Raw genomic sequence first — 14,890 nt, 5'->3', positions numbered from 1 at the left:
TCTGACTGCAACTCTGGGTGATTTCCCAAAAGACAAAAACTGAGTGAAACCCCCCTGTGTAATTACAGGGCTCCCATTTCCTCAAATGCTTTCTTCTCTCTGTGGGATGTGTTTCAAGATTGTACCTTGTACCTCTTTTTAATCTTCTGCATGCAGTCCCTTGACACCAACATTCATAACTTAAGGTCAGCTTTTGCACAAGCTAGCAGCACCAACTTTACCTGTCCCTGACTGTCATCGACGTCAATTCTGAGACTGCTTCCCACTAAATTGACTGTCTCCTGGATTTTTGGGGCTGTATCTGCTGGGCCCAGACTTTCAAAGAAGGCTGCTTATAGAAAATAAAATGGACACTGGGAATGGTGTTTGACACAGTGCAACAGAGGATGGGTCAATTGGATAAGTCAATACATCTCTGACACATGCTCAAGCAGCTTCCTTCTACTGTGGGCATGGGATTCTCTGGGGAAACCAGAGATGCAGGACCTTTGATTCCAGCAGTAAGAGTAACACTGATAATACTCAAGATTCCTTTCATAACCAATTCACTAATAATCTATATGTAACTAGTAATAGGTGTAATACCCTGATATTCTACTTATAACTAACAGTTAATAACTAACTGTTATAACTAACAGTTCTTTAATCTGCTGTAACTACAGCCAGATTCCTACGTATGTAATGGTCAGACTTCCTAGCTGATACTGCTGTTATCAGGCCTCATCATTGCCCTATCTCCTTGAACTCTGGTTCTGTGTGAAGGAGACACTGAACTGGGAGCCTCAATCAGAGCCTATGTGTACCTGGACTTCATAACGTCAAAACAGGACTGCACAGACTGACCTACACCTAACTGAGAGACTGGTGTTAGGGGCATTTCTTACAGAGTGAATCATCCTAAATTCAGCTCAACACTGACATTTGTAAGCCACTTAAGTCAATAAAACAGAGTTTTTATAGAAATTGGAACACAGGAGGAGGCCATTTATCCTCCAGTCCTGGTGTTCTCTTCTGTAACCACATTCTTTCCAGATCCATTTGTATTCCTCCTTTTCAAATAATTATTCCATTCCTGTTTAAATGATGTTTTGGTTTCCACTTCCATTGTCACTCGTGAGGCATTTTGTGATCTAATAACCTTCTCACTTCCCCCTTGGCCCTTCAGTCAGAATCCTCAGTCTCCACCCCCTTGTTCTGCATTTGCCCACCAGTGGAAGCAAATCTCGCCCTGTTTTCCCACACTGAAGTGCCCAGGTTTCACTTACCCATTTACTGACTGCCTTTCTCACAGGCTGCTGCCACTAACCACATCACCGCTACTGCTGCTCAAAAGTTCTGCAGGAAATGCTGGGCCCCACAACTACGCTATTCCCTGACACCCAGTCCTATGTCACCCTCTCCCCAAAACCAGTTCCTTGTCATTCTCTCCTACATCCTGATCCCCAATATATTGCCCTCCCACAATCCTTGTTTACTCTCTTCCAATCCTATTGGAAATATATCGCTGTTCCTTTGCTGTCTCTGGGTCAAAATCCTGGAACTCCCTCCCTAACAGCACTGTGAGTGTATGCACACCACCGTATGGACTGCAGCAGTTCAAGAAGGCAGCTCACCACCAGCTTCTCATGGGCAATTAGGGATGGGCAATAAATGCTGGCCTAGCCCACATCCCATGATTAAATGACAAAAACCCAGCCCTGTACCTCTCTACCATGCCTCCTCACTCCAGACCTTCAGCTAATTCTCCGCAAGGCAGTCCTTTTTCCAATCAGCTATAAACAGGGACGAGCTCTCTACACGTTCTACTCAGTTACAATATTGCATCCCTTAGTTGATTTAATGCCTTAAATACTCATGTGCTGCACTCTTGTGGTGCTGTGGTTCTGTTCTCTTGGCCCTGACAGTCATATACTGTTGTTGACCAAGCAGCCATAGTTCATACTCAAACCTCAGTGGTAAATGTTTGACCAAAGCAACATAGGGAAGAACTAAACCAGGCTTGTCCAACCTTTTTTGGCTTGGTGGGGGGACCACATTTGCATATTTTCCTCACTCAAGGGGCCATTGAGCAAATTTTGGAAAGATGAGGTTTGGTACAACAATAAACTGAACTTCAAAAAAGAAGTTGAAGTTTTAAGGAAAGAAACAATTGCTGAGCAAAAGTACAGCAATATCATAGCAATAAATTATTAATTTAAAGAAAGAGTAATGAATGAAAATGACCGGAGTGTGAGAGGGTCAGAGTGTGTGTGTCTGGCTCACTCCTAGTCTCTGGGTGCTCACTCACTCGCCCTCACCCACTGTGAATGGGTGTGTGTGTATGTGGTGGTGAGAGTGAGTGAGAAACCTGAGACTGGGCGCAAGGCAGACTCGCACACCCCCCCACCACCGCCCACCACACTCAGTCACTCAGTCTCTCGTCCTCACCCACACTCAGTCACACACACTCTCTCTCTCTCTCTCTCACTCTTTCGCTCCCATCCCAGATACCACGACACTGCCTCCTCCCCAGGCCCGCCAAATCTTCGCCTTCCACGGGCCCACCGTTGCTTGGCTCCCCGGCCTCCAGCCCCGTCATTGCTTGGCTTCCCTCGGCCCAGCAGCCCTCAGCACGCTGACCAACACAAGTGAGCCTGTCAGCAGCAAATGCAGGAAAGAAATGCAGGCCTGTGATTGGAGGAACAGCTCCATACAGAATCTTCAATTGAAACTCACCTGTTTGACTGGAATTTTGAAAACTGGCTCCGGGGGCCACATAGAGGGGCTTCGGCCCACGGGCCATATGTTGAACAAGCCTGGACTAGACCATTCAGCTCCTTGACCCTGCCTACTATTTAATTAGATCATGGCTGATCTATACCTCAACTCCATTCGCCTGCCTTTGCTTCATTTTTCCCCTTGATACCACTGCCTAACAAAAATCTTTATCTTAAAAATTTCAATTGGCCTGGCACCTCTCTTTGTGACGGGACTTGTTTCTTTGTCCAAGGAAATGCTTCCTGATCTCATTCCCAAATGGCCTGGCTCCAAGTTTAAAAGATGTGCCCTTCTTCTGGATTCCCCCACCAAAAGGAGGCATCATACCTGAACCCCAGCCTGTTTCCAACTTGATATCCACACACGCTTGTGAATATTTTCAGCACTGCTTGGGGACTTTGTGCTTTTGATTGGTGTGTTCCCATATAGCACCCTGTGGAATATCCGTAAACTACGGTGTCCTGAGCTGAGACATACTGCAGTAAAATGCTAGTACATTATATTTTGCATCTTAATACTGTAAGTGCTTTCTCACATACTGCTATAATAAATGTCACTCGGAGCTGAAGGCATTGCCTATGTTCCTGCATTATTATGGGCTGGATTTTAAGGTCCTCTGGCAGCAGTTTTGCAGGTGGGGTAGCCTGTAAAATGCCATTGGTGCTGTGCCTGCTGCCTACCCACATGCTCCTGCCCCTGCCACAATTTTACCATCCGCAGATGGGCGGGGGGGGGAGCAGGTAATGGGGAGGGTTCACTGCCTGTGGGCCAATTTATATCCATTTAAGGCCCCCATCCCACTGCTGGTGGGATTTAACCTTTGGTATCGTTACTTAAGGAAGGATATAAATGCATTGGAGGCAGTTCAAAGGAGGTTTACTAGATTGATACCTGGAATGAGTGGGTTGTCTTATGAAGAAAGACTGAGCTTGTTTCCACTGGAGTTTAGAAGAGTGAGGGGTGATTTGATTGAAGTATATAAGATCCTAAACGGCCTTGACAAGGTGGACATCGAAAGGATATTTCCTCTTGTGGGTGAGTCCAGAACTAGGGGGCACTGTTTTAAAATTAGGGGTCATCCTTTTAGGACAGAGATGAGGAGAAATTTTTTCTCTCAGAGGGTTGTGCGACTTTAGAATTCTCTGCCTCAGAAGGTGATGGAAGCGGGGCCATTGAATATTTTTAAGGCGGAAGTCGATAGATTCTTGTTAGGCAAGTGAATCAAAGGTTATCGGGGTTAGATGGGAATGTGGAAATCGAAACACAAGATTGATCTTATTGAATGGTGGAGCAGGCTCGAGGGGCCGAATGGTCTACTCCTGCTCCTATTTCTTATGTTCTTAACCAGCAGTGACCAAGGCCCATGCAAACGTCTAACCCAGCAGCTTTTACTGCCAGGTCTTCCTCTCCACTCCCCCACCCTACCTCCCAACCCACGGTTCCCCTCCATCCATGGCCTGCCAGCCTGGCCCCAGCAACACCCCTGCACTTTCCTATCATTCTGACTCCTCGTTGTTGGGGACTAGCTGCAGTCCCAGCAGTGGCCACTGCTCCGCTGGTAGTGCTGGGACTGCAAAGTTGCTGGCCATTTGATTGGCTGGCAGCTCAGAGGCGGGACATCCTGCCCAGATTGGGGGCGGACATCGCGCCTTAAAGCAATTAATACCTCTCTAAGCATTAGATGGCTCCATGCTTGCCCCTAACATTTTCACTGGGGTGGGCAAGGACCCTGGTGCCCTATAAAGTCCAGCCCTGTGCTTTGTGGGTCAGTTGATAAAAAGCCAACTGGGGCAGTTGCTGCAACTATTCAGATACACGAAGTGGAACAATTGTCACCTCAAACTTCGGAATTTATTTTTTTAATCTTAATTGCCAAATGCTGAGGGATTCTTTTAGGTGGAGTTTTCTCTTAAGTACATGTCACTTTAAAAATAATGCACCTTTTGTTTTGGTAATCTTTTACAGTTATATGAGGGATACGGACAAACTGAGTGCACAGCAGGCTGTTCAATGACCATTCCTGGAGATTGGTCAGCAGGTGATGCTTTTCTGTTTCCTAACAAACCTCTAGAAGCAATGCTTTGGTTGTTTTCAAGAAACTTGAGGGGCAAATTTGATTCAGTCCGCCAGGCACCAGTGCTTACCACTCATGGCCTGCCTGCCTCCATTTTGCTTGGATCCTTCATCAGGGTAGTCCAGATGCTTGCCTGAAGCAGATGGGGACTCCTGGCAGTATGGAAGTCAGGATTCCAGGGCAGAAAGTGTACTGTGTTGCTATGGTCATTTTTGGTGAGTAAATCAGAAAATTAATTGGGAAGTATCTGATGTATTATTTTTGATGGGTTCTGGAGGACCCACTGTCTGCCTGGCTGACTCAGGCGTGGGAGCTAGACAATTGTCCACCCTCCTAGAATTGGCCTGCTGCACATTAACTACAAAACTGCAGTAAATAAATTAATTTCAATGTAACAACTTAAAATTACAGGATATCACAAATCAATGGAATTAATACAGGAACAGAATTCACAGTACAATCTGTGGGGTGGGGAGGGGCTGGCGGTGGATATTGTATTGTAAACTCTAGGCACTATTGGTACATATTTTAACTGCACACAAGTTATTCTGTAGTCTGATGCATGGTCTGGTTGTGGTCTCAGCTCCACATTCCTGCCTGCCCCCCATAACCTTAGACATCCTTGCCTATAGGATACAATATCAAAGCCACGACACAGAAATGGTAACAAAGGTGAAAAGTACTAATTTGTTAAGTCTCCATAAAACAATTATTAGATGGCTGTGAGCAAATTGACTGCAGTAAAGATAAGATTGCTGCATGGAAGTCATTGACAGACAACTAGTATTCTTCTATACCCCAAGTATTCTATGAGATTTCATACACATTTCACTGATCTGAAATAATCACTTCATCAGAATTGCAACAAGCTTTATGGGGATTCTGACTTAGAGCCATTCAGTCATAATCCCACAGATGATAGCTTCGCACCATTGGCTCCTCAGCCAAGCACATACACCAAATGTCTGAACCTGTGGTTCCTCTTGTACTGAGGAGGAGGAGGAGGCAATGTCAGAGTGGTATTGTCACTGGACTAGTAATCCAGAGACCCAGGAAATACTCTGGGAACACGGCAGATGGTGTGATTTGAATTCAATTGAAAGTCTAATGATGAAACCATTGTCAATTGTTGTAAAAACCCATCTGGTTCACTAATGTCCCTGTAGGGAAGGAAATCTGTCATCCTTACCTGGCCTGGCCTACATGTGGTTGACTCTGAAATGGCCTAGCAAGCCACTCAGTTGTATCAAACTACTACAAAATCACAAAAAAGGAATGAAACCAGACGGATCACCCGACATCAACCTAGGCACCGGAAATGACAATGTCACACTCAGCCCTGTCGACCCTGCAAAGTCCTCCTTACTAACAACTGGGGGCCAGTGCCAAAATTGAGAGAGCCGTCAAGCAACAGCCATAGTCATCCTCATGAAATCATATCTTACAGATAATGTAAGACACCACCATCGCCATCCCTGGGTATGTCCTGTCCCATTGGCAGAGGTGGCGACACAGTGGTATACAGTCAGGAGAGAGTTGCCCTGGGTGTTCTCAACCACGACTCCGGACCCCATAAAGTCTCATGGCATCAGGTCAAACATGGGCAAGGAAACCTCCCGAGGGCCATGTACCGCCCTCCCTCAGCTAATGAATCAGTGCTCCTCCATGTTGAACACTATGTTGGCAAGGGTGCAGTATGTACTCTGCAGAATGTGGGGATTTCAATGTGCATCATCAAGAATGACTCGGTAGCACCACTGACTGAGCTGGCCGAGCCCTAAAAAACATAGCTGCTAGTCTGTGGCAGGTGGTGAGGGAACCAACAAGAGGGGAAAACATACTTGACCTCGTCCTCACGAACCTGCCTGCCGCAGATGCATCTGTCCATGACAGTATCAGTAGCAGTGACCACTGAACAGTCATTGTGGAGACGAAATCCCGCCTTTACATTGAGGATATCCTGTATTGTATTGAGTGGCATTACCACTGTGCTAAGTAGGATTGATGTCAAACAAATCTAGCAACTCAAGAGGCGCTGTGGGCCATCAGCAGCTGAATTGTACTCGAACACAATCTGTAACCTGATGCCCCAGCATAACCCCCTCTCTACCATTACCATCTAGCCAGAGGATCAGCCTTGGTTCAATGAAGAGTGCAGGAGGGCATGCCAGGAGCTGCACTGGGCACATCTAAAAATGAGGTGTCAACCTGGTGAAGTTATAACACAGGACTACTTGCATGCCAAACAGCATAAGCAGCAAGTGATAGACAGACCTAAGCGATCCCATAACCAACGGATCATATCTAAGCTCTGCAGTCCTGCCACATCCAGTTATGAATGGTGGTGGACAATTAAACAACTCACTGGAGGAGGAGGCTCAACAAATATCCAGACCCTCAGTGATGCAGGTGCCCAGCACATCAGTGCAAAAGATAAGGCTGAAGCATTTGCTACAATCTTCAGCCAGAATTGCTGAATGGATCATCCAACTTGGCCTCCTCCGGAGGTCCCCAGCATTACAGATGCCAGTCTTCAGCCAATTCAATTCACTCCACGTGATATCAAGAAACGGCTGAAGGCACTGGATACTGCAAAGGCTATGGGCCCTGACAATATTCTGGCAATAGTACTGAAGACTTGTGCTGCAAAACTTGCTGCACCCCTAGCCAAGCTGTTCCAGTACAGCTACAACACTGGCATCTACCCGGCTATGTGGAAAATTGCCTAGGTATGTCCTGTGCAAAAAAGCAAGACAAATTCAACCCAGTCAGTTACCGCCCCATCAGTCTACTCTTGATCATCAATAAAGTAATGGAAGGAGTCGTCAACGACGCTATCAAGCGGCACTTGCTTAGCAATAACCTGCTCACTGATGCCCAGTTTGGGTTCCACCAAGGCCACTCAGCTCCTGACCTCATTACAGCCTTTGTTCAAACATGGACAAAGGAGCTGAGCTCCTGAGGTGGGTGAGAGTGACTGCTCTTGACATCAAGGCCACCTTTGACCAAGTCTGGCATGAAAGAACCCTAGCAAAACTGGAGTCAATGGGAATCAGGAGGAAAGCTCTCCACTGGTTGGAGTCATACCTAGCAAAAGGAAGATGGTTGTAGTTGTTGGGAGGTCAGTCATCTCAGCTCCAGGACATCACTGCAGGATTTCCTCAGGGTAATGTCCTCCACCTTCAGCTGCTTCATCAATGACCTTCCTTCCATCATAAGGTCAGAAGTGGGGATGTTCGCTGATGACTACACACTGTTCATCACCATTCGTGACTCCTCAGATACTGACGCAGTCTGTGTCCAAATGCAGCAAGACCTGTACAATATCCAGGCTTGGGCTGACAAGTGGCAAATAACATTTGCGCCACACAAATGTCAGGCAATGACCATCTCCAACAAGTGAGAATCTAATCATCACCCCTTGACTTTCAATGGCATTACCATCACTGAATCCCCCACTATCAACATCCGGGGGTTGCCATTGACCAGAACTGGACTAGCTATATAAATAGTGTGGCTACAAGAGCAGGTCATAGGCTAGGAATCCTGCGACAAGTAACTCACCACCTGGCTCCCCAAGCCTGTCCGCCATCTACAAGTTACAAGTCAGGAGTATGATGGAATACTCTCCACTTGGCTGGATGAGTGCAGCTCCCACAACACTCAAGAAGCTTGACACCGTCCAGGACAAAGCAGCCCACTTGATTGGCACCACATCCACAAACATTCACTCCCTCCACCACTGACGAATAGTAACAGCAATGTGTACCATCTACAAGATGCACTGCAGGAATTCCCCAAGGACCCTTCAACAGCATCTTCCAAACCCACAACCACTACCCTCTAGAAGGACAAGGGCTGCAGATAGATGGGAACACCACCACATGGAAGTTCCCCTCCAAGCTACTCATCATCCTGACTTGGAAATATATCACCATTCCTTCACTGTTGTTGAGCCAAAATCCTGGAACTCCCTAACAGCACTGTGGGTGTACCTACACCATATGGACTGCAGCGGTTCAGGAACGCAGCTCACCACCCACCTTCTCAAGGGCAACTAAGGATGGGCAATAAATTCTGACCCAGCCAGCGAAGCCCACATCCTGTGAATGAATAAAAATAAAAAGAACCCTGAATGCCCAGTAGCCTGAAGTTGGCAATGATGGAATGGCCCCGAATACAAAGGCTAGTTGGGACAGAGAGTGATGTTGTATATATACATATTGTAGAGGAAGTACACTGTAAATCTGAGGTGTCCAATCTGTATATATTTTATTGATCTGTTATAAGATTAATACACTGGTGAATCACTCAAGGCAGGGGAAGAAAGAGAAAATAAGAAAAGTATAGGTTACAGCAATTATCAGTTCAAGCCCAAAATGGCATGGAAGAGACACCAACAATTTAGTTTAGGGATGGGGAAGAAAAAGGAAAGGAGGAGGATTCTTCTGATTTTTCTTGTTGAATAGTTGACAGAATAAGATGTCAATGTCAGTAAGACTGTAAAGATAATGCGGTTCAAACCAAAGAGATTTTTTATTCCATTTTTTTTAAGGCCACATCACTGGATTGGAAAACTAGTATCACACCTGCATCTCTAAAGTTAAACCCTGGTCTTTTTACCCTCAGCATTTCCTTTGTAGTTTGAGTTTTCAATTCTCTAGGTGTTCAAAACTGTCCCTTTCCTTCCCTCTTCCCCATCTTCAACTGGATAAATGAGTCTTCCACAGCTTAGAATTAGTAGAAATTATGAAGTTGCATATTTATCTTCTATTTTGGTACCTTTGATAACACTTAATAAAATAGATCAAAAAGGAGTAAGTAATTTTGACATTTAGGATTAACAGCTGGCGGAGAATGGATAAGTGGAGTGTTCCCACTGCTGCCTTTCTATGTGCCACTGGGAAAACCAAGCCACTTACAGGTCTGGGCCTCTATTACATTCCACCGTGTGAATTGGGTGTTGTGGAGCTGAGACCACAGCCAGATCAGCCATGATCTTATTGAATGGTGGAGCAGGCTCGAAGGGCCAAATGGCCTACTTCTGCTCCTATGCTCTTATTAGTGTTGGTACAAGAGCTTTCAGGAGATGAAGTAGTTTGGATGGTGGATTTTACAAAAATGATTCTTCTAAAACACCTCGTCTATCAATATATGTATTGGACAGGCTTTAATAGTAATGAGTTGCTCTTCAGTATATAAAACAAACTGCTGAATATTATCCTCCTAACTTAATTTCCTTGCTTCCCTTTTAGAAATCACTTATTTCTCCAGTAGACCCTCTCTAGCCAGTTCTTCTTTTTTATTTAAACAGACTACTACATTATGAAGTTTGCTAATAGTCATATTTCTGACTTGAGTATATTGGATTTTCTGACCACGAGAGATTCGGTTCAGAATATAGTGAAAATACTCAAAAGCTTATTCCAGTACTTCAATGCATCAGACTACAGAATAACTTGTGTGCAGTTAAAATATGTATCAATAGTGTCCAGCGTTTGCAATACAATATCCACCCCCCCCAACCCCACAGATTGTACTGCTAATTATGTTCCTGTATTAATTCCATTGATTTGTGATATCCTTCAATTTTAAGCTGTTACATTGAAGTTAATTTATTCACTGCAGTTTTGTAGTTAATGTGTTTTTAGTGAGCGTATACCCAGAACACGCAAACTTGAGCGTGAACTGTTTCCCAGTACAGTCACCAGCAATATATGTAAACATAATGTGTGCTGCAAGCATGTTTAGTGATAGAGAGTATTGATAGCATTCAGTTATAAACCACCATCCGAACTGTTTTGCAAATATTGTAATGTTGGTTGAAAATATTTCAAGGGAGGAGAAAACTGCTCGAGCTGGTAGTAAAATTACGCTCTATAATTTTGCCCTGCAACACTAAATCAGTGCAGAATACTAAAATATATATTTTTCCTTGATACTGTATTGGTTGGGTTGACACCCCATGAAAAATAATACTTCATTGATTTTAAAATAAACATGATGAATGAAGTAATTTACATTTAAAATACTGAACAATTTTCACCATTAAAAAAGATTCCCCATTATGGGCAGCATTCTAATACATACGGGTTAGCTCCTTCATTCCTGTTTCCCCCTGTTTCATCCACAGGCCATGTTGGAGCTCCAATGCCTTGTAATCTGATTAAGCTTGTTGACGTAGAAGAAATGAACTATTTTGCAAGAGAAGGGGAGGGCGAGGTACGTACAAAATGTTCTGTGTTCTTACGTATAAATAACAGCATGTTATAAAGGTGAAACTTTAGATCGGAACATTATGCTCGTGTATTTGTACACGCGACCTGCAGTCATCTGGGCTCCTTTCTTCCCTAAATCCCTCCACTACCACCACCTCCTTTCAAGGCCCTCCGCAGAACCTAGTTCTTCTACTAACTATTTGTCCGAGAATCACAGAATTTTCACAGTACAGAAAGGAGGCCATTCGTCCCATTGTGTCTATACTGGCTCTTCGAATGAGCGATGCACCTAGTGCCATCCCCCCGCCTTCTCCCCGTAACCCTGTAATTTTTTCCTTTTCAGATAATAATCTAATTCCTTTTGAATGCCTCAATTGAACCTGCCTCCACCACACGCACAGGCAGCGCATTCCAAATCCTAACCACTCACTGCATGAGAAAGTTTCTCCTTGTGCCTCCATTGATTCTTTTGCCAATTACAGGAAAATCTCCATTATCTGGCATGCTCCAGGAGTGGGAGGTGCCAGTTGATCAAATATACCAGTTAACTGAGATGTAAGGTGAGTTCTGTGTTTTCATCTGATGAGAGAGTTGCAGGATAATATTGCAGGTGTTAAGGTCTCGAGAGGTGCGGGAACGTGCGAATTGAGTGTGTGGTGCCAAGGGGCGATGGTGCAGCAGAGCAGTGGGAGGCTAGGAACAAAGCGAGTACAGGCTGCCCATAACTATTACTGGTGAGATTGACATGTCCAATCAAAAAACAGATCCAACCCCAGAATTTCAGTTAATACAGTATTCTGGTTGGTAGAGTGCCAGATAACGGAAATTTTACTGTGCCTTCAATCTGTGCCCCCTCATTCTCAATCCTTCCGCCAATAGAAACAGTTTTTCCCTATCGACTCTGTCCAGATCCCTCATGATTTTGAATGCCTCTATCAAATCTCTTCACCCGGGAAAACAGTCCCAACCTATCTGCGTAACTGAAGTTCCTCATCAGTGGGCCACTCTCGTGAATCTTTTCTGCACTGTCTCTCATGCCTCACATCTTTCCTAAGGTTTGGCACCCAGAACTGAACGCAATACTCTAGTTGAGGTCAAAGCAGTGTTTTGTACAAGGTTTAAATCATCTCCTTGCTGTTCCTATTAACAAAGCCCAGGTTACCGAATGTTTTATTAACCAATCTCTCAACCTGTCCTGCCGTCTTCCAGTATTTATGCACATATACACAGGTCCCTCTGCTCCTGCCAACCTTTGGTTCCAATTTATCTGGCTCAGATCCAATCTCACCCCATTGAAGTTGGCTTTCCCCCAGTTAATTATTCTTACTCTGAATTGTTCTCTGTCCTTTTCCATAGCCAAACTAAACCTTATGGTACAATGATCACTGTCCCTTAAATGTTCTCCGACTGATACTTGATCCAATATCTATTCACTGAATCAAAAGCCTTTTTTTCAAATTGCTGTGGCAAACATGTTTATTTGCATAATTTAGCTGACACCTGCCGTAGTGTAAATATCTGTTCGACGGTTGACCTATTCTCTGTGAAGCCAGACTATTGTTTGTGGTGTTTGTCTATTACAGAGTTCTTAATGTGAGCAAGTGTCACCCAAGCAAATACTTTAATAACTGTTGACTGTAGGGTGGTGCCGCTGTGGATTCTTTAGTCTGTTTTAGATCCGTTACCTTATTTTATTTGTTTATTGGATGTGATCATCGCTGACAAAGCCCACATTTGTTGTCCCTCCTTAACTGCCCTTGAGAAGGCGGTGGTGAGCTGCCTTCTTGAACGGCTGCAGTCCATGTAGTGTAGGTGCACTACACCCACAGTGCTGTTAGGCAGGGAGTTTCAGGATTTTGACCTTGTGACAGTAAAGGATTGGCAATATATTTCCAAGTCAGGATGGTGAGTGGCTTGGAGGGGAACTTGCATCTGGTGGTGTTCCATGCATCTGCCGCCTTTGCTCTTCTAGTTAGTAGGGGCCATGGATTTGAAAGGTTCTTTCAAAGGAGCCATGGTGAATTGCTGCAGTGCATCTTGTAGATGGTACACACTGCTGCCACTGTGCATCAGTGGTGGATGGGGTGCAAATCAAGTCCTGGTTGGTATCCAGCTTCTTGAGTCTGATTGGAGATGCACTAATCCAGGCCAGTGGGAAGCATTTCATCACACTCCTGACTTGTAGATAGTGGACAGGCTTTGAGGAGTCAGGACGTGAGTTACTTGCCTCAGAATTCCCAGCCTCTGACCTCTTGTAGCCGAAGTATTCATGTAGCTGATCCAGTTCAGTTTCTAGTCAATGGTAACCCCCCAGGATGTTGATAGTGAGGGAACTCAGTGATGGTAATGCCATTGAACATAAAGGGGTGATGGTTAGATTCTCTCTTGTTGGAGATGGTCATTGCCTGGCAATTACATGATGCAAATGTTACTAACCATTTATCAGCCCAAGCCTGAACGTTGTCCAGGTCTTGCTGCACATGGACATGGACTGCTTCAGTATCTGAGGAGTCGCGAATGGTGCTGAACATTGTGCAATCATCAGTGAACATCCTAACTTCTGACCTTATGATGGAGGGAAGGTTGTTGAAGAAGCAGCTGAAGATGGTTGGCCCTAGGACATGGCCCTGAGGAACTCCTGCAGTGTTGTCCTGGGACTGAGATGATTGACCTCCAACAATCACCACCATCTTCCTTTGTGCTTGATATGACTCCAACCAGCGGAGAGTTTTCCCCCGATTCCCATTGACTCCAGTGTTGGTAGGGCTCCTTGAGGCCCCACTCGGCCAAATGCGGCCTTGATGTCAAGTGCAGTCACTTCTCTTCGCCTCTGAAGTTCAGCTCTTTTGCCCATGTTTGGACCAAGATTGTAATGAGGTCAAGAACTGAATGGCCCTGGCAGAACCCATGTTAATATGGCAATCACCTTGTTAAAACCAATTGCTAGTTAAACAGGTGATGGGCATTGATTATCCCATCTAAATAGAATAAAAAGATACAGCTGGAACACTTTGTGTGGAAGCTACTTGGAAGCCAGTAGCACTGAGGAGTTGTCTTGAAAATAAACCAGCTTAAACCAAAAGACCAGCTGGAGTAATTCTTCCACCACAACCTCTTATTGTGATTAACAACCCAAACTGAGCAGCAGTGAGCAGGTTATTTCTGAGGAAGTGCCTCTTGATAGCACTGTCAATGACAGCTTCTATTACTTTGTTGATGATCGAGAGTAGACTGATGGGGTGGTAATTGGCCAGGTTAGATTTGTCCTGTTTAATATATTCAGCACCTATCAGGGCAAATTTCGATATTGTTGGGTAGTTGCCAGTGCTGTAGCTGTACTGGAACAGCTTGGCTAGGGACATGGCTAATTCTGGAGCAGAAGTCTTCAGTACTATTGGCAGAATGTTGTTAGGACCCAGTATCCAGTGCCTTCAGCCATTTCTTGATACCACGTGAAGTGAATCGAATTGGCTGAAGACTGGCATCTGTGATACTGGGGCCCTTGGAAGGAAGCCGAGATGGATCATCCACTCGGCAATTCTGGCTGAAGATGGTTGTAAATGCCTTAGCTTTTGCACTGGTGTTTTGTGCTCCCCCATCATTGAGGAGATGGGTATTTATGGAGCCGCTGCCTCCAGTTGTTTAATTGTCCACCACCATTCACAACTGGATGTGGTAGGACTGCAGAGCGTAGATCTGATCCATTGGCTGTGGGATCACTTAGCTCTGTCTATCACTTGCTGCTTCTGCTATTTAGCTTGCAAGTAGCACTATGTTGTAGCTTCACCAGGTTGACACCTTATTTTTAGGTATGCCTGGTGTGGTTCCTGGCATGCCCTCC

At 45.0% G+C, this 14,890-nt stretch overlaps 1 protein-coding gene across 2 annotated transcripts in view; it reads left to right on the top strand.

The window, feature by feature from the left end:
• LOC144693008 (long-chain-fatty-acid--CoA ligase 1-like) overlaps positions 1-14,890 on the top strand; it is a 135,914-nt gene that overhangs the window by 97,826 nt on the left and 23,198 nt on the right. For both annotated transcript variants that reach the window (XM_078562268.1, XM_078562276.1), the window contains exons 15-16: positions 4,723-4,795; positions 10,965-11,053. In XM_078562268.1, coding sequence (XP_078418394.1) covers positions 4,723-4,795; positions 10,965-11,053 — 162 coding nt within the window. The remainder of the gene's footprint in view (positions 1-4,722; positions 4,796-10,964; positions 11,054-14,890) is intronic.

The sequence above is a fragment of the Cetorhinus maximus genome, chromosome 2 (assembly GCF_964194155.1).
Source record: "Cetorhinus maximus chromosome 2, sCetMax3.hap1.1, whole genome shotgun sequence".
In the NCBI taxonomy this organism is placed as follows: Eukaryota; Metazoa; Chordata; class Chondrichthyes; order Lamniformes; family Cetorhinidae; genus Cetorhinus; species Cetorhinus maximus.
This window is presented reverse-complemented; position numbering and strand designations above follow the sequence as displayed.